At 37.5% G+C, this 27,301-nt stretch overlaps 1 protein-coding gene across 14 annotated transcripts; it reads left to right on the forward strand.

Annotated features, from left to right (window-relative positions):
* Positions 1 to 320: 320 nt before the first annotated feature.
* On the forward strand, positions 321 to 26,118 carry LOC136256702 (receptor-type tyrosine-protein phosphatase F-like). Of its 14 annotated transcripts, none has more exons than XM_066049698.1 (20): positions 321 to 716; positions 779 to 1,072; positions 7,309 to 7,596; positions 7,649 to 7,936; positions 7,982 to 8,257; positions 12,673 to 12,957; positions 14,103 to 14,402; positions 14,455 to 14,736; positions 14,785 to 15,120; positions 16,363 to 16,469; positions 16,527 to 16,752; positions 18,281 to 18,377; positions 18,655 to 18,949; positions 23,461 to 24,076; positions 24,131 to 24,157; positions 24,203 to 24,275; positions 24,495 to 24,560; positions 24,626 to 24,760; positions 25,653 to 25,761; positions 25,811 to 26,118. In XM_066049698.1, exons 1-14 carry the CDS (start codon positions 329 to 331, stop codon positions 23,539 to 23,541), a joined length of 3,543 nt encoding a protein of 1,180 aa, XP_065905770.1. In that variant the 5' UTR covers positions 321 to 328; the 3' UTR covers positions 23,542 to 24,076; positions 24,131 to 24,157; positions 24,203 to 24,275; positions 24,495 to 24,560; positions 24,626 to 24,760; positions 25,653 to 25,761; positions 25,811 to 26,118. The 14 variants fall into 14 exon arrangements, with proteins under 14 accessions (XP_065905770.1, XP_065905768.1, XP_065905769.1 ...); XM_066049696.1 differs by having other exon boundaries at positions 24,326 to 24,560; positions 25,811 to 26,115; XM_066049697.1 differs by having other exon boundaries at positions 24,131 to 24,275; positions 24,495 to 24,555.
* The last annotated feature ends 1,183 nt before the right edge of the window (positions 26,119 to 27,301 follow it).

The following is a 27,301-nucleotide window of genomic DNA, read 5'->3' on the forward strand; positions in this document are numbered from 1 at the left end:
GAGTGCAGCTATTAAGCAACTTTATAGCTAAAGCAAATTTTATCATTCTAAGTCATGTAGGGTATCTAATCCAAATCAAAACTCTGTGTACATTGGTGTATATTTTGTATTGGTCGATAAGAAACTAATATATAAGGTGAGGCACAAAAACAGGTGGTAGAGCACCCTTTAGAATGAGGTGTAAAGATACAGGTCTGCATATTAGATAATGTATCGATTGGGCTCTACCAACACAGAAGCACAAGATATATGGGTATTAATTTAGTTCTAGTGTCTATCATGTTAGATGTTCTAAGTGGCACCATTTGTGTACATATTAGGTATTACAATGACTGGAGCATCTGATATTAGTACAGATTTAGTTAGTAGTAATCAAATTACTGACTACTCTTTTATAACTCAACCTTTTAAACTTGATGAACATTTGGCAATTCTTCGTTGTGCTTCTGGACTGGGGCCTTCTGGTAATGAACGTCCTGTTTCACTGGGTGGATGGTATTTTGGTGGAATTCAATTGCATATACCTACTGGTCGAATTTGTAATGGTCCTATATTTGAAGTACGTGGAGCAAATGCTAGGAGATATCCAGGAGTAATAAACTTATATCTGTGTGGAACATTCACTACTACTGAAGAAGGTGTTTACTCATGTATCATGATGAACAGTTCAATGATGAAACAGACCATGAGGGTGGGTGTGTACTTTAGTGGAAGAAGTGAGTCACTTGATATGTACTCCATCACCTCATTGTTAACCATCTTTCATCTCTCTACACAGCTGCTCCAATGATAGACCCTCCATCATCATCTACTGTAACAGTTGTTGTTGGTTCTCCCCTAACATTGTCCTGTACCTCACGAGGTTCTCCCCCAGACACATTCACATGGAGGAAGGATAGTGGTCCAATACTACAGTCCACTAGTATCAGTACAGTGACTCATACTAGTACTAGTGCAGTGCTCTGTGCTGACTACTACATTAATAGTGTTACTACAAGTGATAGTGGAACATACACATGTAATGTGACTAATCCTATTGGAAGTGATAGTGAGACCATCACTGTTACTGCTAGTAAGATTATATGTGTAAGATATATAAAGTGTTATTGCATTACAGTATAATTTAGGGGTGAAATTGTAGGTGTGTGTATGTGATCAGATTTTGTGAAATTATTCCAAATTGCACACCAGGCTGAAAAAACTTCCATTAGACAGCTGCATTATCAGACTACTGAATTTGAGTATCTAACTACACACCTGGGATGTTTGACAAACTCTAATGGCATCTTCTGGCCTTAGCAAGAATCTTGGCTTGATGCAAAATGCTTACAAATGTGGATGAATTGTAAAAACAGGCCATACGTTTGTTATGTTTACATTGCTGCATTCTTGGTAGCCACCACAACCTCACACGAACGCACGCGTACACACTTACACACACACACACACACACACACACACACACACACACACACACACACACACACACGCACACACACACACACACACACAGAGCAACGCAAACCCTTCAAAAGCAAAGCCTTCGGCTGCCGCTACGTGGTCACGCTTCCCAGTGGCCAGCACTGGGGCACCTGTGCACTACTCAGGTGCTATGAGTCAGCGCAGGCATGCCCAGGACTAGTACTAGTAACCTGCAGGAGGCTGTACCATGTCTCACAGTTGAAGGTGTGGGCACCCGAAGTCCCACCTGGACCTTCAACTGCTATATGAGACATGGACAGTTAAACATTTGCTTCCCCAGTTTACACCAGGTACCCATGGATGTTACAGCTGGGTGGGCTGCTTCCCCAGTTGGCACCAGGCCACCAGGTCCCCATTTTTAACAGCTGGGTAGACTGGAGCAATGTGAGTAAAGTTCTTACTCAAGGAAACAGCAACAACACCAAAGTGGCCCAGCTGAGAATCGAACCTGGAACCTTTCCATTACCAGGCAGACGCCTTAATCACTTGGCTATGCTGCCACACACACACACGCATGCACACACACACGCACCCACACACACACACACACACACACACACACCTGGATGGCAGAGCACCGGTGGTGTCCTTCCGCCTCATGGAAGATTGAAATGGTGAATCATTGCAGCCTTCTGATTGTAGAGCACTTGTGCCTTGGTCCCTCCAAAACATTCATTGACATTGTGAATAAGTGACTGGAGCACTCACATTGCTTGCTTTGTGTCATCACCTAACACTGCTACAACAGTGGTTGGTTTTATCTTATAGGATTTACTAATACTCTGCTTGCATCCATGACAATAAAATCTACCTTCTTGTATCGTACTACTTGCAGATGAGCTTTTACACACATGCAGCACCATCCTCTCTATCTTGTATCAATGCATAAGCAACACGACCCTACTAATCCATTCTTCTACAGGAAATCATATCTGCAATATCTGCAAAGCTTGCAAGATGCCTAATAATGCTTTCAAAACAGCGATGATGAAATGTATCAAAAATGCATACGGGTCATTCCATGCCAAATCAACCAAAAAAAATCCGGACCCCTTCGGATTTTCATGAAATTTAGCATAGACATGGACTCTACTAAGAAACTTTCTCACACCAAAATTTGGCCAATTCTATTGATCTCCCTTTAAGATATGACCGCTCAAAGTCTGTTAGAAAATGTTACAGCAGTTTACACAGGTTTAATAAAATGGCCATAACTTTGTCAGTGATTTCCACAGAACCTTTCTGTTTAGATAAAGGAAAAGGTCAAACCACAAAAATGTGACTTTTTCCTTTGATCTTAATTATTTCAAAAACGGATATTTTAATTGCTTTTATTTTTTGTTCAAATATTCTTCCAATAGCTTTCTTTCATGCCAGTAAGTTTGATGTTGGGATGGCAAGTAGATTATGAGTTATGGCTACATACATAATTCTTATTGATGTTTGCATGCTACAGCTATGAACACTACTATAACAATACAAACTTTAAAATTAAATTGTAGTATGGAATTATTGGAATCTCATAAGAATGTGGTCAAGTTGTATTACACATACAGTTGGAGGCATAGTACACAGGCATAATCACAACATTAAACAGAAGTATTAATACTCTCCATTGCTGAGGCTCACCAATATACCCATGTTACATATATCAATGAAGTTATGACAACTGGTGCAAATATTGTCAAAAGTCCATAATAGAGGTAGTATACCATAATTACATTGGGAGGTTTGGTGGTAAATTATCTTATGGTACTGTAAGTTTGGTAAGGAAAAGGGTTTTAGTTTTCATTTCTTCACCAAACAACTCCCCTGCCAAACTTCTCGTATAGCGTCTTTTACATGTATAATTTGTTTTGTAAGATCTGTATGCAAAGTTTTTTGACATAACAGCTATATTTCATAAAATCACAAGAAAGTTCCAGTGCAAAGAAAACTTCAGAGGGGATTAGTGTACTGTTCCAAAATCTGGTAATGTTTTTAAAATTTTGTAACTCAGTAATAGAATGTGGTATGACCATGAAATTTGGAGTAGTTACACACAATTGGACACTGATAATGTACGTAAACCAATTTCTCGAATTTTTGCAAATTGAGTATGAGGTGCACCTACAGCTTCTGATTTTTCATGAAAAATGCATTAAGTCAGTGACAGTTTAAGTTATCCTGCAGTACACTTACAACATTTAGTGTTCACCAATGGTACAACAAAAAAAAGTTACAGTGCATTTTGATTACCGTTATGCAAGTAGTTATGTGAAAAGCTAAATATTTATTATTATTATTATTGTACGTACAAAAGTTACTTAGCATAGCTTATTTGATAGGGTATATAGTGTATACGCATACTGCTTAATCTATGCAGACTAAAATTCTATAATTTTATCAATTTTAAGAATATGATAATCTAAGGTAAGTGGTCTAAATTTCATTCATTAATTCATGAAAAGCAACACAAAAAGTGTGTGAAATGGTAGGATTTGTTGTTAAGTATTCTAGTATATTAGTGCATGGATTCCATTCATTGCTGGACATATATAGTACCACCATTGGTGTTGTACAGTCAATAAAGATTAATCAGAATACAGTGTTTGATGGTGAACTACTGTACATATGTCCAGCAATAAATGTAACCCACTGATACTCAAATTTCAGACAATGAAAATATTCTTTTACAAATTTATCTTTTGGTTTTGAAATATGCAATAATGCTTTTGTCTATGTTGATGTCCATATATGAAGTTTTCCATTGTCTAAGTGTTACTGGTGCAATAAATTTTTGAAAATTCATGCCGATATACAGAGTAAATATATAGAGGTCTTGATCCCACAGACAGTCTATACTCTACCGCCTAAATTGCTATAGTATCTCTGATGAAAAGGCAATGCTATTATGCTATAGTCTGTGTTGTTTCCCATCTGGAGTTTTCCTTGTGACTTTATGAAGTATAGTTGTTACATCAAAAAACATTACATACAGATCCTGCAAAAGAAATAGGCTTAGCTGAATATTTTTCGATGGGGGGGGGGGGCTCCTTTCCAGGTGGTTGTAAAGGATAGTATAAACATGCGAACACAACCCCTCTAGGGGGATCTGGGAGCATGCCCCCACAGGAAAATTTTGCCTTCTGATATCAATTCTGTGGGCAATTTTATACAATGACTGCTCTAAAACAGCAACTGACTATTCTATTAGAGTACTTCGATCTTTTTGCACACTAAACATAGAAAATCATTAGGGGGCTCTAGCTCCCCTTGCCCTCCCCCCCGGTTGCTATGCCTAGCCTATGCGTGTTGGACAAGCACTATACAAAATAATAACAGAAAAGCTTAGTGGAGAAATTGTTTGGCAAATTTGGTTACTTTACCAAATTAAAACCCTCCTATTATTATGAAGTTTCACAATTTTATCAAACTATTTTCTTCACCAAACTTAAGTACCAAACCTTCCCAATATATGGTACATAATCTCTATTAACTATGGACTTTTGACGGTGTTTTCACCAGTTATCAAAACTACATTGATGACCATAAAATGGGTATATTGGTATGCCTTCAGCAATGGAGAGTATTAATACTTATGTTTAATCTCGTGATTATACCTGTGTACTATGCCTCCAACTGTATGTGTAACCACATTCTTATGAGATTCCAATAATTCCATACTATAATTGAATTTAAAAGTTTGTATTGTTATAGTAGTGTTCATAGTTATACCCCCTGTAGCATGCAAACATCAATAAGAATTATGTATGTAGCCATAACTCATGATCTACTTGTCATCCCAACTTCAAACTTACTGGTATGAAAGAAAGCTATTAGAAGAATATTTGAATAAAAAATAAAAGCAATTAAAATATTCTTTTTTGAAATAATTAAGATCAAAGGAAAAGTCACATTTTTGTGGTTTGACCTTTTTCTTTGAGTAATTATAATGAATTATATATCACGTGAAAGAAAATTTAATAAGCATTCCAAAAATCTAAACAGAAAGGTTCTGTGGGAATCACTGACAAAGTTATGGCCATTTTATTAAACCTGTGTAAGCTGCTGTAATATTTTCTAATAAACTTTGAGTGGTCATATCTTAAAGGGAGATCAATAGAATTGGCCAAATTTTGGTGTGAGAAAGTTTCTTAGTAGAGTCCATGTCTATACCAAATTTCATGAAAATCCGAAGGGGTCCGGATTTTTTTTGGTTGATTTGGTATGGAATGACCCATACCCCTCTGTATCACAGGCCAAGTTTTCATAGCACAAAGCATAACACCCAACACCACAGCTTGGTAGACCATGCATGGGTAATGATAGCATGTAGTTACTGAATACAGACTTTCTGAGCACTAGCAGCACTAGATATCCTAGTGTTCAATTCTATCTGCACTCCACCATGGGATTCCACTGCAGAAAGGCGTTACAGAGTGATCATTACCAGTAACAATGGGGTCCAAATTACCTTGAGCAACACCACTTCTGCAACTGTAAACTTAGTCTTTGGTATACTAATAGTTAGGCTGCAAGTTGTCACAATACTATTTAATTCAACAGTAGCTTAAACAAGGTCTTCTCTAGCAGATGTTTTTATAGCAGCAGCATCATCAGCAAAGCTCAGCTCAGTCATACAAGATGTGGAGGGTGCTCTAGTCCTCTCACCCACTAGCTTAATACCTCCACAACTTTACCCCAAATTGTGTTGCCAACACCACATCACCACTTTAAAGAACAGGATGAGCAAAGTTGGTGCAAGCTTACATGTTCTCATGCAGGGACCTGATCAGACTGATCAGAAGATCAGTGGGCATTCTGTGCTTTACAAGAATTAGCCACATCACAGCCCTACGTACTCAATCATACACCTTCTTTAAGTCTATAAAGCCTTTGTGTCAGTCTTTTCTACCATACATGTGCAAAAAAGCATGTCTTTGCAATCACAATTACACTGAAAACTACATTGAGAGTCTGCTACAACCTCCTGCACAACTACCTGTAAATATTACTTTGCCGGAAACTTTACCCACCACATCCAGAAAAGTGATTGCCCTCCAAATTTTTACACAAGGACAAGTCACTCTTCTTTGGTACAGGAACTAATAAAGCACCATGCCAGTTCTGTGGAACAACTTTATTCTTCCCAGGAACCACTAAGCACTGCGCTAGATACACCAACATTTCATCATAGCAAACCTTAACCATTTCTGCAAGGATACTACTAGTCCTACCCCCTGTTATCAATGGTAACATATCTCTAATCTCTTTGAGCGAGTGTACACAAACCAACCCAATGCATACAGCATAGGAAAAGAAACTGCATCCTTAAAAATATACTGTAAGTGGTCATGATCAGAACAGTACTGAAATGTTGTTTCCATCTCTGCAAACTGTCCACTGATATAGCACAAATCTGACCATAAAATTTGGTTTTGTAGACAACAAACCAGCTCTCCCCTTTTGAATATCTCTGACGCTTTTCCATGCACCTACACCTCACACAACACTTCTTGCACCTTCTCCTGACACTGACCATTCTTTACTTTCTTTGCAGAAGTTCTCCTCATGGCAACATAGGCACTGCCAATCTCAATGACATTGATAATGTAACCATAAGAGTATTATGTGATGCAGTCACTGGCTACAAAGTTGAGGCACTGTCCTTCAACCATAATTGATAAAAAGTGATTTAGGTCTTTCCTTCAATTTGTGTTATATGTTACATTTTGGAATGTTACTGTAAGTACTTTCCCTTATGACTACTGCATACAGAATACTTGCAATATATATAATATGCTATTTTCTAATTTTTTTGTGATTTAACTGTTTTATATGTAGCTTTTGGTCCCCCTGATAATACCAGAGCTACAGTGACATCATCTCGTAGTATTGAGGTCACATGGGACCAATCCCAATCAACTGCTACTACTGGCTATCTCATCTCATACACTACTACTGCTTCATATACTAGTGGTGGAAGTGTGATGGTGAATGGTCGTAGTACTACAAGTGTTACCCTCACCAATCTGGAGGAGAACACTCACTATACCATCACTGTACAAACTGATAGTAGTGGTACACTTAGTGATAATGGTGATGTAGTGTCAGTAACAACATGGACAGATGGTAAGTGATACATAATATGATGTGAGAGAAGCTCATGTTATAACTCCAACAGTTCCTAGTTCACCACCACATAATGTGATGGTAACAAGTGTTAACCCATCATCACTGAGGGTGTCATGGCAACCACCACTAGAAATTGATCACAATGGAGTAATTACTGGTTATGTAATTGAGTACACTAAGGTTGAGTCAGGTGATGAGGCAAATGTTACTAGTGGAACTACAAGTAGGATGTTAGAACTAGATCCATTTGTTGACTATGCAATAAGAGTTGCTGTTATGACTGTTAATGGAACTGGACCATTTAGTAATGTTATAGTACAAACTTCAGGAGAAGATGGTGAGTTCATTGGTACAGTTGTGATATTATCAGTTCATGTTTCAGTACCCAGTGCACCACCAAGATTGCTAATGGTGGATGGTGTAACCGATAGTACAGTGACCTTGTCATGGATGACATCACCTCAACCCAATGGAGTTGCTACCGAATATGAAGTACAATATAATATTGTTAATAGGTCATTTACGACACATCATTTTACTGGCCTGACTGGTGAAATAAGTGGATTAATTAGTAATACTGCTTATGAGTTTAGAATAGCTGCTGTCACTATCGAAGGGCATGGACCCTTCACCAATGATGTTATTACACAAAAAACAGGTAATTCATGATCAGAGCATCAAGACACACGGTAGTGTGTCGTGCGGCCCAAGAAGCCGGCGCGTAACACCCGTGAGTATATTGACAGGAAGAAAGAAAACGCAATTTTCGCACCTCCGTAGCTCTGTGCTGCCTTGATGAAACAAGACGATTTTTGCTGTGGACATGCCCCCCAACTGCAGCACTCCACATTCCAAATTTGAGCGAAATCGCTTCGCGCGTTCCCGAGATATGCGACTTCAAAAATTGGCTCAGTTTCTTCGTTTTTTTTTTCTTCTTCTTCTTCTTCTTCTTCTTCTTATTTTTCTTTTTCTTGTCGCACACTTACAAAAACTGCTATAAAACTCGCACGCCATATCCGATTGCCTTGAAATTTGGCACACAGAAGGGGGATATAAAGGCGCATCTCGGTACCAACTTTGGCTGGAATACGATAAACAGGCAAAGAGTTATGAGCGATTATTCACGAAAATTAACACCAATATGTTGTCACGCCTACAGGGTAAACCGCGTATGGGAAGAAGCTGAAAATCGGTGGGTGAATAGGTTAACTATTGAACCTCAAACCTTTTGTGGTTTGAAAGAAATCGAGCTAAAAACCAGGAAGATACAACGAAAAAACCAACAGTGTGTAACAATTACGCAATCGAGATTAGCTAATAAAAAACGACTGCTTGCCACGCCTACCAGGTAAACCGCTTGGGGTAATGCTTTGAAAATCGCTGTACAGATGGAGTTATCATCTTAGAAAGGCTCTTCAATGGTGTAGAAGAATCAGACTTAAAACCACGGAGTTATAACACGAAATCCAACTTAGTGTAGCAAGTGTGAGATCGAGATACTCTAATAGAGCAGTCATCCTAATAGAGCAGTCATCCTAATAGAGCAGTCACCTGAAGAGAATTCAAGAGATCAGCTAGAAACAAGTAACCTGTATAGAGATCAGCTACAAACAAGCCACCCTGTAGAGAGATCAGCCACAAACAATTCACCCTGTAGAGAGATCAGCTAGAAGAAGTTACCTTGTAGGGAATTCATGCAACTATAGAAAGAGATAATTCAGCTAGAAGAAATCACCTTGTAGAGTTCAGCTACAAAGAAACCACAATGTAGAGAGTTCAGATACAAAGAAACCACCATGTAGAGAATTCGTTTACAAACAAGTCACCCTATAGAAAGATCAGCTAGAAGAAGTTACCTCGTAGAGAGTTCAGTTACAAAGAAACCACCATGTAGAGAATTCATTTACAAACTAGTGACCCTGTAGAGACATCAGCTAGAAGAAGTTACCTTGTAAAGAGTTCAGCTACATAGAAACCATTCTGTAAAGAGCTCAGCTACAAACAAATCACCCTGTAGAGAGATCAGCTAGAAGAAGTTACCTTGTTGATAGTTCAGCTACAAAGAAACCATCATGTAGAGAGTTCAGCTACAAACAAATCTCCCTGTAGAGAGATCAGCTAGAAGAAGTTACCTTGTAGAGAGTTCAGCTTCAAACAAATCACCCTGTAGAAAGATCAGCTACAAACAAATCTCCCTGTAGAGAGATTAGCTAGAAGTTATCTTGTAGAGAGTTCAGCTACAAAGAAACCATCATGTAGAGAGTTCAGCTACAAACAAATCTCCCTGTAGAGAGATCAGCTAGAAGAAGTTACCTTGTAGAGAGTTCAGCTTCAAACAAATCACCCTGTAGAAAGATCAGCTAGAAGAGGTCACCTTGTAGAGAGTTCAGTTACAAAAAAACCACCATGTAGAGAGCTCAGCTACAAACCAGTGACCTTGTAGAGACTTCAGCTAGAAGAAGTTACCTTGTAGATAGTTCAGCTACAAAGAAACCATTCTTTAAAGAGCTCAGCTGCAAACAAATCACCTGTACAGAATTCAGCTACAAACAAATCACCCTGTAGAGAGATCAGCTAGAAGAAATTACCTTGTAGAGAGTGAAGCTACAAACAAATCACCCTATTGAAAAATCAGCTTGTAGAAGTCACCTTGTAGAAAGTTCAGTTACAAAGAAACCATTCTGTAAAGAGCTCAGCTGCAAACAAATCACCCTGTATGAGAGATCAGCTAGAAGAAGTTAACTTGTAGAGAGTTCAGCTACAAAGAAACTATCATTTAGAAAGTTCAGCTTCAAACAAATCACCTGTAGAGAGTTCAGCTACAAACAAATCTCCCTGTAGAGAGATCAGCTAGAAGAAGTTACCTTGTAGAGAGTGAAGCTACAAACAAATCACCCTATTGAAAAATCAGCTAGAAGAAGTCACCTTGTAGAAAGTTCAGTTACAAAGAAACCACCATGTAGAGAGTTCAGCTACAAACTAGCCACCTTGTAGAGACATCAGCTAGAAAAGTTACCTTGTAGAGAGTTCAGCTACAAAGAAACCATTCTGTAAAGAGCTCAGCTGCAAACAAATCACCTGTACAGAATTCAGCTACAAACAAATCACCCTGTAGAGAGATCAGCTAGAAGAAGTTAACTTGTAGAGAGTTCAGCTACAAAGAAACCATCATTTAGAAAGTTCAGCTTCAAACAAATCACCTGTAGAGAGTTCAGCTACAAACAAATCTCCCTGTAGAGAGATCAGCTAGAAGAAGTTACCTTGTAGAGAGTGAAGCTACAAACAAATCACCCTATTGAAAAATCAGCTAGAAGAAGTCACCTTGTAGAAAGTTCAGTTACAAAGAAACCACCATGTAGAGAGTTCAGCTACAAACTAGCCACCTTGTAGAGACATCAGCTAGAAAAGTTACCTTGTAGAGAGTTCAGCTACAAAGAAACCACCCTGTAGAGAGATCAGCTAGAAGAAGTTACCTTGTAGATCGTTCAGCTACAAACAAATCACCCTGTAGAGAGATCAGCTAGAAGAAGTTACCTTGTAGAGAGTTCAGCTACAAAGAAACCACCATGTAGAGAGTTCAGCTGCAAAGAAATCACCCTGTAGAAAATTCTGCCACAAACAAATTGCCCTGTATAGAGAGATCAGTTAGAAGAAGTTACCTTTTAGAGAGTTCAGCTACAAAGAAACCATTCTGTAAAGAGCTCAGCTGCAAACAAATCACCTGTACAGAATTCAGCTACAAACAAATCACCCTGTAGAGAGATCAGCTAGAAGAAATTACCTTGTAGATAGTTCAGCTACAAACAAATCACGCTGTAGAAAGATCAGTTAGAAGAAGTTACTTTGTAGAGAGTTCAGCTACAAAGAAACCATTCTGTAAAGAGCTCAGCTGCAAACAAATCACCTGTACAGAATTCAGCTACAAACAAATCACCCTGTAGAGAGATCAGCTAGAAGAAATTACATTGTAGATAGTTCAGCTACAAACAAATCACGCTGTAGAAAGATCAGTTAGAAGAAGTTACTTTGTAGAGAGTTCAGCTACAAAGAAACCATTCTGTAAAGAGCTCAGCTGCAAACAAATCACCTGTACAGAATTCAGCTACAAACAAATCACCCTGTAGAGAGATCAGCTAGAAGAAATTACATTGTAGATAGTTCAGCTACAAACAAATCACGCTGTAGAAAGATCAGTTAGAAGAAGTTACTTTGTAGAGAGTTCAGCTACAAAGAAACCATTTTGTAAAGAGCTCAGCTGCAAACAAATCACCTGTACAGAATTCAGCTACGAACAAATCACCCTGTAGAGAGATCAGCTAGAAGAAGTTACCTTGTAGATAGTTCAGCTACAAACAAATCTCCCTGTAGAGAGATCAGCTAGAAGAAATTATCTTGTAGAGAGTTCAGCTACAAAGAAATCATCATGTGGAGAGTTCAGCTGCAAAGAAATCACCACTGCCCAAATTTCAAGGCAATAGCTCTTTCCATTCTGAAGTTATCAATTGTCAAAGTTGGCAAATTGGATGTGTATGGAAGGCCCCTTTTCGCAAATCCGGTCCCATATGTATTATATATATAATTTGTACATTTACTGATAAAATATTTAAAGTACATCTACTTCATCTTTTCTTCTTCCTGTAGTAAAGAAAAAAAACATAGGTTAAAAAAGTCCCAAAGCTGGCCATAGGCCGGCTTTGGGGTATACAAATACAAAAAGAAATGAAATCTAATCCAAAACAGCCAAGCTGTAAAAACAGTGTGCGGCCCTCAGAAAGGCTATGGTGAAAAAAGATGTGAAATCCAAGGTGGCGGCCAAGAAATGGCTGTGATGGTAGGTTAATGGTAAAAATTTTAATAACGACAATTCAGGTGAATTTTTGTGCCGCTTCACAAAATTTACCTGAATTGTCATTATTAAAATTTTTACCATTAACCTACCATCACAGCCATTTCTTGGCCGCCACCTTGGATTTCACATCTTTTTTCACCATAGCCTTTCTGAGGGCCGCACACTGTTTTTACAGCTTGGCTGTTTTGGATTAGATATAGTCATCATTATTACACTATTTACAGATGGTCCTCCTGCTAATGTTGCTGTTACGGTGTTGTCCTCCACAAGTATTAGGGTGACATGGAATCCACTCCCAGCTCTTAGTTTAGTTACTAATTACATCATATCATATGATGGTGTGGAGAGTTTTGCTGATGATGACAGTGTAATAGTGGGTAAATCATCAACTAGAGCTATAATTAATGGATTAGAAGAGTTCGTCAGTTATGACATCACAACACAAGCAGTGTATAGTAAAAGAAGAGGTCCCCTCAGTATTGCAGTGAGAGTAATAACTTTGTCAGATGGTAAGTGAATATTATGTATGTGTATGGTAGTAGACAGCATTGTTCCATACGACCACATACATAATCTATCATACAGTATGATAGTACTGTGTATTAGAGATGATGAATTTAGGGCATGGCCCATGATAAAATATCACCCAAAAACCTTTCCCCTCATGATGACATGACAGTATTGGTTGGGTAAAATGTAGCCCAAAAAAATGCCTTCAGATTGACTCAAAACATTTTTTGTCAATTTGCTACAAAAATAAAAAACATTGTTCAATGGAATTTTCTACTGACTGCCTGATGCGTTTAGTCAAGCATAGCAAAAACGTGACTAGAGCTATGGCCTTACTTCTTTCACAGAAATACTTTAAGCAGGGGTGTGGGTAGGGGGCTCAGATGGTTTAGGTGAACCCCCCCTTTCCAGTGGTAAAAAAATTAAATTAAACAAATCACATTAAACTTTCAGCCTTGGAACTGTATACACACATTGTCAGTGCCCCCTGAGAACTAGACTAAAGATGTAAGCAGTTGTACACGTGATACCTGTGGAAATAGCAGAGACCTGATTGTGAAAATGGTGGAAATTAGCTGAAGGGCAGCAGCGTGATATGTTAGTATAAAAGTATATATTGAATATGTGATATATTTACACTGTGAATCTGTGAATGTTTAGTGCCATGAGGCGAGCATGTGATGTCTTGAATGTATTGGAGTACAAGCGACGAGTTGACAGAAGAGCCAACAATGATATTTACACTCTGAATAATGCTTTGCCAACAAAAGGAGCTCAGGTGTAGTTCCTGGAGAAGGGCAGTGTGCTATTAAAGTTGGGAATCAGTGTGCTATCCGGAGCTTGTTTCAATACATTTCATTACAGTGGTACTACATTATCCCTACTCTAGTTTAACTTCTATTTCTGCGTTATTTAATGATACCTAGAGGTTTACATGTATTAAAACTTGCCATGTAACTTTTCCAAAATGTACAGACCAACATTAACTTTGGGGGAGTATGCCATTGTTTCTTCCTCTTACTCTTAGAAAGTAAATATTCTACTGTCGCTAAGTAATTTATATTTGGAGACCAGCATTATACATAGATTGTTCCTAATATACTACTTTGTGAAGATTTAAGTTGAAGTTCTATGTATTGTTTAGTTCCAGATGGTCCACCTTGTGAGATCACATTAATGGATACTGATCCTGCAATGTTATCAGTGACATATAGACCACCATTAGCAATAAACCGTAATGGTGATGTGACTGGATATGTGATCAGATACACCAGTGGTGTATCACAAATGATAACTGTTTATATTGAAGGTGATGGTAGATTTCGTACATCACTTATACCAGGATTAGTACCTTTTACCAACTACTCAGTACAAGTGGCTGTTGTTAATGTTAATGGAACTGGACCATTCAGTGATGCTGCATTCAGATTGTCTGGGCAAGATAGTGAGTGAATTGTTTTACTGTACTTAATTTCACAGAGTATATTGTGTTTCAGGACCTGCTACTGTACCACGTTCATTTACAGCAGACGTTATCCACTCCACATCAGTGACATTATCATGGATGCCAGCTGATACTCCTAATGGGATCATCATACAATATGAAGTACAGTATAGTGTTAACAGTACAACATCACTTGTTAACTTCACTGATTCACTGATGGGTACTGTTGAAGGATTATCACCTGGTACAATATATACTCTACAAATTAGGGCATATACTAGAGTAGGAGCAGGACCGTTTAGTAGTATGATAACTTTGATGACTTTGTCAGAACGTAAGCTAAAATTAATATGCTGTGTTATCATTTCAATAATTCCTATAGCTCCTACTCCTGTTCCCAGGGTCACCACACAATCCATATCATCTTCTATGTTAACAATAAACTGGATGGAGCCTAATGTACCAAATAGTGTTATTGATCACTACACAGTGTTCTACCTGCCAGTGAGTGGTCCCTATGGTCCTATTATGACTAGTAATAGGAGGAAGAGACAACTAGCACAAGATAGAGAGTTTGCTATGGACTTTCCTGGAACTTCTGGTACACTAACTAATCTTAATGGATCAGTGACATACAGAATTCAAGTGTCAGCTATTGCACTAAACAACATAGTGGGAGATCGATCAGATGAAACAGTGATTCTTACGAATCAAAGAAGTAAGTTTTGTAACTACAAAACACTATGGCAAGTGCAATACAAAAGATATAGAAAGAACTGTGGTAAAGAGACAAATGTGGCATGAGGTGAAGCTGAGTGCTATATTTGGCTCAAGACCACACCCAAGTGTTATATTTTGTATGTAGTACTTTTGCTAGTTTAATGTGTGAATTCAGAGCTGCATCCAAGAAGACAGTAACTGGAGTGCTATGACAGTGAGATAACTAGTACCTACTTGTGATTAGTTAATTTGTAGTGATCAATTCCATGTTATCACATAATTTGAGGTCCAAAATTTGCTTGGGACGGGCTAACAAGGAGAATAACTAGGAAAGTGTAGCTATTTACATGTTACACTGCTGTTTAATTGTCATACGCAAATGTAGCTTGAGGTGTGGCCAACAATGCAGCAAAGTAGGGATGCACTAATTTTGCATGCAAAATTTTGGAAAAATACATTGGTAAAAGCAAAGAGTAAAATGCTGGAAAAATATGTGGAAAATTGGAAAAATGTGGCACCAAGGTATCACAACTTAGCACATTTTGTATAAAAAAAATTGAGATACTCTAATAGAACAGTCACACGTAGCTGTAGGACAACATAAATACTCATAGAAATGGAGAGACTAGAGATCAAGACTCTAATTGAGCAATCACTTTGTACGAAATATTCTAATAGAGCAGTCACACATGCTTGTAAGCTTGAGGTATTGCAATTAATTTTTATTGATGCTTTAGCAAAATAAAGAAATTTCAAGAAAACGTTGAGCAAAATAGGTAAGAAAAAATAATTGCTGGAAAGAGAAATAGGTGGGAAAAAAGCAAAATTGGCTATATCCTTACAGCAAAGTTGAAGGAACCAATATCAAATGGCCACTGAATCTAACTAAGATTCACTGTACCGTGAGCTTATAAGTGCCAAAGGTGCTTATAAGCTTCTGACTGTACTTTCAGTGGTGGAAAAATTAACAACAGTTATGCACACAAATGTCTGTAATCATATAAGATTTAGTCTTAAATTGCTCACTAAACTGTTATGGTAATGCTTTTGTTGGTGGGGATAATTCCAGTGTCTCCGTGGGTTGTGTTGATGATTGTGTCACATTTGCACAAAGTGTGCTTAAGAAAAATAAAGCAGACCTTGATGCAAAATATAGCACACTTTGGCACATTATGGAAAATAAAGTGCAGTTTTCCGTTTAAACTTAGATGGGATCATACATACGTTATTTTAATTATAGCTCCCACTGAGCCGCGTGATATTATTTCTACTAATGTAACACAATCAAGTATATTCCTCACATGGCAGAGACCTGATCCTCCTAATGGACTGATCGCCAACTACACAGTAAGTAATGACAATCAATGTCATGTTTTGTATTAGTTGTACATGTTTCTTGTGTAGGTGTCATATATTGCTATGGTAACATACTTCAATCAAACAAATGGTGAAATGGACATATTCACTATTAATAACTCAACTAGTGTTTTAGCTGATGACAATAATATTTCATCTTCACTTAACTTTACTAATCTGAGACATAGTACAGAGTACCAGTTCACCATTGTGGCTTATACCAACGTGGGACCAGGACCTGAAGCAATGATCTCAGTGTCTACACTACCTGATGGTAATGTAACTGTAATCATATGTAGTGTCTGAAAAGTATAAACCATTGAATCAAATAACATTAGTACATAAGTACAGCTTATAAGCACCCAAGCAAATTCAGCAAACATACATGAGTTCCACCTAATGATGTCAAGACACATTATATTGTGTTACTAGACACAATATTCTATAGCTCTGATGTTTAGTGCTTAGTTTCCATAACATTTATTTTCATTATGTAGAACATTCCAAGAAGTGGAGGTCATTATTGAATGCTCTTTAAAACTGTTTCAACCTGCATCAGAGGCAAAGCCAAGTGTCTTTGATCTCTGCTATTTAGTCTCTTATAGTGTAATGTAAATGGACATATAGATAAATTATTCATTGCAATAATGAATCACATTAACAAAATGCCTTTCAAAGAAATTCAATGTGCATTTGCAAGGCCTCTTATATTTGTCACTTATATGGCTGTCATTATCTAGATCTGACCACCTGTCAGAGAAGTACAAGTAGAAGCATAGGCGGATCTAGGAGGCACTGTCAGGGGGGGCCAAGGGGGGGCAAGAAGTTTTAGTGTACAACAGTATCTATTCCACTAAGAGGAATTATAGTACACAGGTTATATTCAGTTGTATAACTATATTCAGTATATAGCTGGATGAATGATAGACATATAATTTTAAGATCGTAGTTAGAGAAATTTTTTTTAAATTAGACCTCCTAGGTTTGAATTTGGGAGCATTTTTGGTAACATTTAGCTTAAAAGTGTATGCTTGCAATGTATATAAAGATTAGTTAGCCTATCTGAGATAAAACCTGTTTGATGGTAAAGTGTAATAAATCAAAATATAAAGGTGTAGGTAGTATTGTTATGACATTAGAATTGTGACTGTTCTATTAGAGTAGTGACTGCTCTATTAGAGTATCTCGATCTTGGCACAAAAACTTAAACTTACTTTCTTTACAGTGTACAGTATAACTGTAAAGTACATTTATAACTGTTGTCTTCTATTTGCCCATTGGCTTTCTATACTTCTGAATACAATGTGAATGCATGATTCCAGTTTCTGGTATCAATATAGTACTGTGAGTCCAAGGGGGGCAAGGGAAGGGCCAGGGGGGGCACAGCACCCCTTGGCCCCCCCTCAGATCCGCCTATGAGTAGAAGGTTTCCTGCTGAATTTAAGACAACAGGAAAAATATTTTTAATATCATTGAAACTTTCTAATAAAGCAGTCTCAAATTTCTTGTAATGAATTTTAGCTAACGTCAAGGTGGTCCTGCACATAGGACATAATAATATAGCATATTATAATTATAATGGTGTTAATGATATTTTGTGTTGTTAGAAAGTTGCTTTATAAACATAAATTCTGAATATTTCTAGCATGATATGAAAATATATTTAAATGTACTAATCACTGCATATGCAAGACATTTGCAAAATTCTTATTTCAGTATTCGTGACCATTTGGTGGTACACCTTTATTAGTGATCTAATTTTTACTGTTTATATAATTAATTGCTATATGCAATTTGTATAGCTTCTCCCACACCTCCTACTCCACAGTTATCAAGAGCTGCTGGTGTTAGTGTGGAAATTAAAATACAACAGGCACCTGATGTTAATGGTCACATCTTGTAAGTAGCTCACTTGTTTGTGTCTTGTAATATTTGTTGCTGTGTAGCAGTAGTTTTAAATTTGTACACATAACAATTATTTTATTAATTATAGGTGAGCCTTAAAGTACTACTACAATTACTGTGTTAGCTATGAATGAATCAGTAAACTTCTAGTACTATCATACAGTTTGGTGTGCATAATTGTATGCATACATGTACAGTATATATAGCTTAGACACAGAGATACAAATGTTAATAAATTTACACACTGCTTGTATTATTGTCATTATGATAGATATTATGCTGTTATTGTGGTGATTGGTGGAGATGAAACCAGCCTCGGTACTACAAATATTGAGGATATTGGTCCTTTTAATAAGGAGGAAGCTGATACAGCTAACAGTGATGGTCAACCTTACACCTATATTACCGGCATAGTAGAGGCTAGTGATATCAGTGGCTATCCTTATCCTTACATAGTGGGGGATGAGAGTAGGTCAAGTATTGGTGGAGTAAATTATGAGAATGTACAATTACAAACTAACACAACATATGCTGTACTGATCAGAGTGTATACTTCTAATGACATGGTGAGTGTAATGTATTTATTGAACTCAGTAAAACCAGTTGTTAGCATAGTGTTGTGATGTACTTGTGTCATTAATTTCTGCAACCAAATTTAATGTTGCTTGAACAATGACCACAACTACATAATTGGTACTTGTGCACTGTTGTTAATGGGGAAAATGTTCTAAAGTAAAAAAAAACAAAAAAAACACTGTTACACTGTTAACAGCAGTGGTTTTAAGGTGGTTCGTACAGTTTCTATATGGCTTCACCAGGAAATTTGCAGGTCCTGAAACAAGCAAGCCATCGCCATTGTACTAGCAGAAATCAATGTAGCATTTTGTTCTCTATCCTTTACAACAAACAGACAATGTCTGAGATTTGTGTAGCATAAGGTCCAAACTTAGCGCTTCAGAGCAAACACTTCCTTTGTGCTTGGTGCAATTGCACTGGATTTGCTGTTATATACAATTTACCTGATCTACCATTGTACAGAGATACTTTTCTTATCACGTCTCTAGTTCATGTGTTAATTGTACCCGTGTCACGGGATTTGAAAAATTGATACTACCAGGTGAAGACAAGTGTTAAAAATCGGCTTCCACACAATTGTAGCTTATAAAATGTGATGTGAAAAACCAACTGACTAGTTGATTATTGTATCAACACACTGTGATGATCTGTGCTAATGTAACATTCATTTGCAAATGACAGGAACTGGTGATCAACCGCGGTAATGAGTACAATTAAGCCTCACTACTACTGAAATTTTTGCAGTATGAAATTTTCGTGGTTGCAAACTAAAACAGGATTTTTTTTCACAGTTCCAAGGTAAAACAGAATTTTTCACAATTTTATTTTCACGGATCTACCTCAAGTTTCGCGGTTTTCATGGTTGTTCATGCTTAACTGAAGAATTGTCTTGCAGCTATTCAAGTTATTATTAACATAACGATGCACAATGACTACGCAAAATACAACTCATTACTTTAAGCAGGAGCTCATAAGTGCCGAAGGCACAAAGGAGCGTGAAACTTCCATGAAGTTGTGTGGTAACAGTGCTGAAATTCAAAATTACCTTATGGAACACCACTAATAAGTGTTGAAACCTCACCAACCCCACAGGCCACCATACACGCCTACTTAGTAGGCTTCTGTCATTATTACACTTATTGGACAAATTCACTAGTAGCTGTGCAGCACGAGATGAGCAGTACCAGTCGTGGATCAACAGTTTTAGCCCGTTTGCTAGGTTGGTTAGCAACACTACTCTTGTGGCTGTCTCTTACGCTATGATTCCATCGCTTTCTCCCATTGCTATAGTAGTTATTGATACAAGAACTGCTGCATTGCAAATGTTTGTTGCTATAACAAAACCACCAACAGGTGGCCTGTGAATTTGTGGTGTTCCAAATTAGGCAATATTTCACAATAGAAGTCCTGCATGTTTAAACACATTAGTGTCATGCTCCTTACGCCTTCAGCGCTTATAAGCTCCTGCTTTAAGCCAGCCAAGCCAAGCACTTTGCCAGCAGCATGTTGCAGTCAACGATTGATGTATTGATAGGGAGCTGAAAATAATCTCAAGTGCCACTCACAGCCAAGCGGGAAAGAAACGTGGTGAATATATGAAGCTTGATGGTGAAGAGAGAGCTACTTTTGGTGAATATGCTGCAAAACGTGGAATTGCAGCTGCCATTCGACATTTTAAAACAAATAAACTTTTCCCAAATTTGAAGGAAGCCAGCATTCATGGGTGGGAAAAGCTTATATGCATGCTGTATTAAACCAGTCAACTGACAGATAACGCCGGTGGCATACCAATGGAAGTTACAAAGCTTCCTCTTAAAAAGCATAGAAGACCACTCTTACTAGGAGAGGAGCCGGAGGAAGAGGTCAAATTGTTCACATGGGTGCAGCTAAAGGTGTTGTAATCAGCCATGATGCCAACTTGCTTGCTGACAATTGAGGATAGATTAATATAACCAAGGAATGGGCACAGCGATTGCTTGGGTTAGGTGAAGTGGAAAGAGACAACAAAGTTAAGGTACTTCCATCTGATTTCTGAAACAACAGTTTTTGTCCAGCATCCGCACAATAGTTGCAATGGAAAGCATTCCAAAGGAGCTAATAATCAACTGGGACCAAACAGGTATCAAATATGTACCAGTGTCTAATTGGACCTTTGAAGAGAAGGGGGTAAACGAGTAGAAATTGCTGGGCTGGATGGTGAATGGCTAATCAAAGTACTATTATCATGTACTATGGATGAAAAGCTGCTGCCTACACAAGTGATGTATGCTGGCAAGACTCCTGCTTGCTTACCTAAAGTCCAGCATCCACAGAATTAGTACTTGACCTATTCTGAAAATCACTGGTTAAATGAACACACCATGATAGACTATGTACATACGTTAATACAACTTGTGCTGATCTGAATTTGAACAGCTTCCATCCATGCCTTCTCCATACATATTTGACTCATTCTAAAGTCAAACTACAGATGCCTTTTTTGATACCTTGGATGAGAACAACATCCTAATGGTAGAAGTTCCCCTAATTGTACTGACAGGCTGCAAACGTTAGATTTAACAGTGAACAAGCCATTGAAAGACCAGATGAAGAAGCAGTTTCACTACTGGTATGTAGGGGAAGTTATGAAGAAGCTTAAAGCCACTCCAGGGACAGGGAATGACAACAATAAAGTTGCTCACTAGGTTAAAGCCACTTGGGCTGCAATGGCTGGTGGATGCTTATAGTTACATTGAATGTAATGATTTTATTCAGACTGATTTTTCAGAGGCTGGAACTACTCCCCATATGTTTGACTTCAGCTAGCATAGAATACTGTGTGATTTTTTACTCATAAGTATACAATAACTTATGATTGCTTTAACTATAATGAATAACCAAATAAAACTTTCACTGTTACAAGATGTAACTATGTACATTATTACAGTTATCACTATCATGGAAATAATTTCAAACTACGATCAGAAAAACCCTGAAAAAGGTGTTCCCGCATTAGAGGTTCACTGTAACTCTTCTTACAAGTTTTTTTACCAAATGCAGTACTTATCATTGGCATTGGCGATGCCATACAGGCCACATTCCTTTCCTCCCTGCTGTTTCTGCAAATCTTTCAGAACACAAATGTTGCTTGGCAAGCAATGAAATTGTTTTTAAGCAAACATAATGTTTCTTCAACCAACTTGGTATATCATACATACACCAACACCTTTTTGCCTGGTGTGCCAATGGTAGTACATACATATCCAGTGATCTCCACCAATATGGAAGATCTGCAGAGCATTGCATGTGGACTCTTTATGAGGTTTGTCTTGCAAGAGTGTGAGGCACAGACCACTGATGTTAGGGAATCTGGCTTTCAAAATTCTCTGTGCAAGATTACTGTGCTTGTCAGTGAGTTTCTCACCACTGGTAAGTAGCTTGTTGTTTAAATTTGTCAAAGATATACAGTATCCCTAATTTAACCCACACTTGATACTCAATACTTTCTTGTGTCTCCTGACTTTCCACACAGACATCCTTCACTTCATCACAAAAATTATAGTATGGGCTGTGATGTCACAGGACTGCACTGGACTGAAGTATCAGTAACTATAAGAAACAGAGTAAACTTACAGCTGGCAATTACCATTAGGCTGAGTATAGCCCATATGCAACCTGTCTAGGACCTAAGGGCAAAAGAATCTATATCCCTCAGACTTTAGGTTGCATGTTAAAAAGCTATTCATCCAGTTGATTGCATTCACAGTTTCTTCTACACAGGCAGCTAGCTAACCATAAATATATGCTTTTCTCCATTTAAGGTGGTCCCTAAAATTAAGATTTGCCCAGGGACAACATAATCAACCTACGTATAATACCTTGCAGCTCACTAACCCCGTTGTGTTCATCACTTAACAATTTATGTGCCATCTTTGTTACATTGTCCGGTCCAATAAATTTATATTTGCATAGCAATTCCACCCCCCCCCCTTGCATCAAATCATGAGAGTAGTCAGAGTAGTACCTTCTTTGTTTGGTCACCATGATGATAATTGTCCCACCATTTTGTGTAGACATGAAAGAAATATAGTCGTGGTACATGGCCAACAATTGTTCTATCCTTCCACAGTGCTACCATGAAGGGGTCTCTCACATTTCTAGATTCCCTCTCACATATCACAGTTTCTCAAACTAGGGCATTCCATATACCCTTATAGATACGGTAGCCATGAATGCAGCTAATTAAGGTAAAAGCGTTGGTCATTGTCTATGTCGTACCACTAGCACGCGTATACACGTGTCGCAAAGAAATGTTACCAGCTATGAAAAAGCACGGATTTTATTTTCACGGTTGCTATGTTAACTGCAAAATCCGTGAAAATTACGTACCATGAAAATTTTCATTCATATGGTATTGTGATTGCTTGTATAACACTGTTGAAGCCTTATGAAAACTGTACAGGCCACCTTAAATACAATTATTAACATACTTGCATTCTTGCATTTATGTATTTTCTTACAGTTTTCAACTAGTGAAGCTTTGCCTGTTACTACTGTTGCTAGTAAGTATCAGAATATGATAAATAATTGTATATATATATGATTGAAATTTAAACTCACCATTCAGTTTTAAGCACTGTACCTATAGTATTACCCATTCATAGTTTAATCTATATACCTTAAAATTGTCCAAGTGGAATTGACAAAAATGGTCTTTACTCAATCTACCTGTGGGTTTACTGGTGGGCATTACCGTCTAATAATGGGAATTGAATACCACCCTGTATTTCTACAATATTTGACATGCAATAATGTTACACTAGTAATGAATGCCTAGAACTGGCAAGTGAAGAACAATATCTGAAGAACATTATCACTAATACTGATGCATGTTTTAAACAAGTTTTGTGATACTCTTGAACTTTTGTTGCACACACCCATCAAAGTATATATGTGACGATGTGACTATACGTATTAACTGAAGAAAAGAGGGAAGAAATCTAGCAGATAAACTGATAAAAAGTTGAAGAGGGAGGAAAACATGTACTGAAGAAACACCATCAGTGGCTTTGTAATTTTGCTGATAACCATGATGTGACACATTGTCCTACAGATCTTTTTTTATTGAGCAATTGCATGTAGGTCACATTGAATGTGTAATTGCTAGACATTTATAATTATTACTATTTCAGCAAATCATCAATGAATGAATGAGGAAGGTGCGTGCATGTACAATGTATTATAATGTCTTGATAAAATGACAGCTAGCAAAAGTCTCAAGTAAACTGGTGTTGAGGAGATGTTGAGTTTTATGGTACAAGCAAATGTTATGTAGAGGTAACCAATAAAATGTTGTATATATTTAGACAATTAAGTTTATAATCTAGAAGTGTTGTGGATATCAGTGTGTGAGTGCATGATGAGTGTGTTTCATGAGCAGAGTTTCTGAGATTTCTAGAAACTGGCCGAGCTAGAACAAGATACTCTAATAGAGCAGTCACAACACTGAAGCGTTTAACTGTGTTTAATTATCTGCTACATGTATATGACTCTCAGATTCAATTTCAGAGGATCAAACTTTTCTAAGGGAACATGTCTCCAGACTTTCTGTAGATTGGCATGGTTAGTGTGCTTCTCATACTAATGTACAGGTGTATGTCTTTCTCTTTTCCTGTATACAATTTTAGGCCCTGCCATCACTAAAAGTCTGCATTGGAAACCATGCAGTCACCAAAATCTCTGGAGTCGCCCATGTGATTATGTACTATATACTGTGTGTATATGTTGTACAGTTGCTACTTTGAGTGAACAGGAGGCAAAAGGTTGGTACTTGCTGACCACAGTTTATTTGCCTCATATGCACCAAAAGGCTTAACCTGTGCAAGGGTGCTCCCTCAACATATAATACAAAAATAAAAGGCAGACATAGTACAAGGACAAACTACACTGAAACCTCTCTTATCTGGACCTCTATTATCCAGGCACCTCCAGACAGCCTAAATTAGTCATGTGGCTTGTAGTTGATTGACTATGATGAAGTTTGGTTTAGATGAAAGCTCAAGGAGGAAACCCATGCAAAGGCTGTTTACCTGTTTGGTGGCTTGTTTATTCTACTAATTATAACTGCCACTTGGTTGCAAGATGATAATGAATTTTGCAGCCTAGGGGAGTGACCATGATTGCTCTGTAGTGATTTCTCCTCTGCCCATAAGCATTAATTGATAGCAATAGCAACATTATACTTGTATTTAAGTTAGTATTTTAGCATACCATTCTTAGTTACAGGCATTCCTAAGATGTGGATGGTAGTATGTACCAGACCGCCTGGATAAGAGAGGTTTCACTGTACACAAGGTGCAAAACAAAACATTTATAGATTTGATAGTAATGATACAACTGTTCTGCAAAAGGTATGTTCTGATACCACAGACCATTTAATCTACCCAGCAATTTTATATGTGAGCAAATGTATGAAATTTTACTATGTGTGATGAACATAAGTGCAGAGCTGCAGAACACGAATGCTGGCTTATATATATATATTTATACGTACACTGTATATATATTTCTGGCATTAAACTGAGTGTTGCATGGTGAGCAAATCTTTCTTCGTGAGCACGTCACAATAATTATACAAATAGGTCATTATTTTAAGCTGAAAAATTCTGTCACTATACTGTCCCAGGTAGCTAGCTATACATCGTTTATCTGCAGTTTGTGCAGCATGCATGAAACAACTGACATGAAACAGATAAGTAATGATGTGTGCTAATCCATGCATTGGACTTTTTGTGGTTCAAATAATGACGATGATTTTGTCAATGTAATGGTATGTTGTGGATTAAATATTTGTTGAGTTTGTTGTTTAATAGGCTGCACAGTGGTGATCATTCCTTTAGAACAGATTCTCCTTCACCAGAACAATGTACATGTGTACCTCCTGTACTGTATTGAATATACAGCAATATTTTGTATTTTATATAACAGTATGTGTAAAATTCTCATTGTGAGTTATCAGTTATTAAAATATTGATGTCCACCATGCGGTGATGTACAGTAGGAATTCTTGTGTGACAGCAAGAAAGAAGATGATAAGCGCTGATTAAACTACTTTATTTCAGCTCATAAATAGTTTATGGCTTGGTATAGGTTTTGAACATCAGTAGTAAGTTTTCATTTGTTCGATTGTTTGAGACAATTGTTCACTTCTACTAGTTTGAATGGACACTAGTTGTGTTACTGTATTATGCTGTATTCATGAATCAAAAGAGACAAAATTACAATACAAATCTTTTTCATCATAATATTATAACAGTGTATTGCACTAGTGTGAACTATCAGTAATCAGTTTTGTAATGTACAAGTATCATACATTGCCAAATATCTCTATACTTGTGTCAACATAACATTGCAGTCTGACTGCAAGATACAGGCTATCAAATATAATATGTGTATGTTGTTTGTATGTGCAAAGTTTGTGGCATGTGCGTGGACTGCCTGCTATATACCATGAGTAACACTTCAAAAATCACTGAGCACCAAGTATAGCTGAGAGTAAGCGATGGTGTGGAACCAACTTGAGTATCTACCAGCTAAAGGACATTACCTGTCAGTTAAATGTTTGCACAGACAGCTTAATCATTCGAGTATGCATGTGAAAACAAAACAGTAAGAAAGAATTCCATAGTACAGAAGTTATATTCTTTCACATTTTGATAGAAATTTACAATGGGGTCCTCAGCTGAGTAGTGTGTGTAGAACTGTCTCATACTACCTACATTTACTTAGCCTCCACTGGAAATCTTTAACGTTTGATGTTCTTAAAATGCTAACAGAGTCCTATTTTTTCTAGGATTAATTATGCCTTACCTGTGTGGGGTCCTCCTCTTAACCAGTCACAGTTAGCACATCTACAAAGATTGCAGAACAGTGTTACTAAATGTTTAAGGAAATATGATCACGTTTTGAACCATCGTCAACATTTAAACTGGTTGCCTGTATCTGATCAAATTAAGCTTGTGCCATGTTTCGCTACTTTCATAGTAACACTAAGCCATGCTTGGTTCTTGATCCACCAATCCTATTTGGATCACAACACAGTTATAACACACGTTGCAAGGACAGCTTTGTTAATCTGCAAACTTGTAATCTCTCAAGCACCAAAAAATTATTTCGACTATCTGCCACTTCTTGGTGGAATTCTCTCACTGCTGTATCACCTGTTATTTACAGCTATAAAGAATTCATATCCTCTGCCAAGGACTTTTACCTAAAGTAATTATTTGTAGTATAGCTAGCTATTTAGTTTTGTATGTGTTTTGTATTGTGTGTATTGGTGTGCTGTATATGTATGTGTGCTCTGG

Source organism: Dysidea avara, chromosome 5, assembly GCF_963678975.1.
Source record: "Dysidea avara chromosome 5, odDysAvar1.4, whole genome shotgun sequence".
Taxonomy (NCBI): domain Eukaryota; kingdom Metazoa; phylum Porifera; class Demospongiae; order Dictyoceratida; family Dysideidae; genus Dysidea; species Dysidea avara.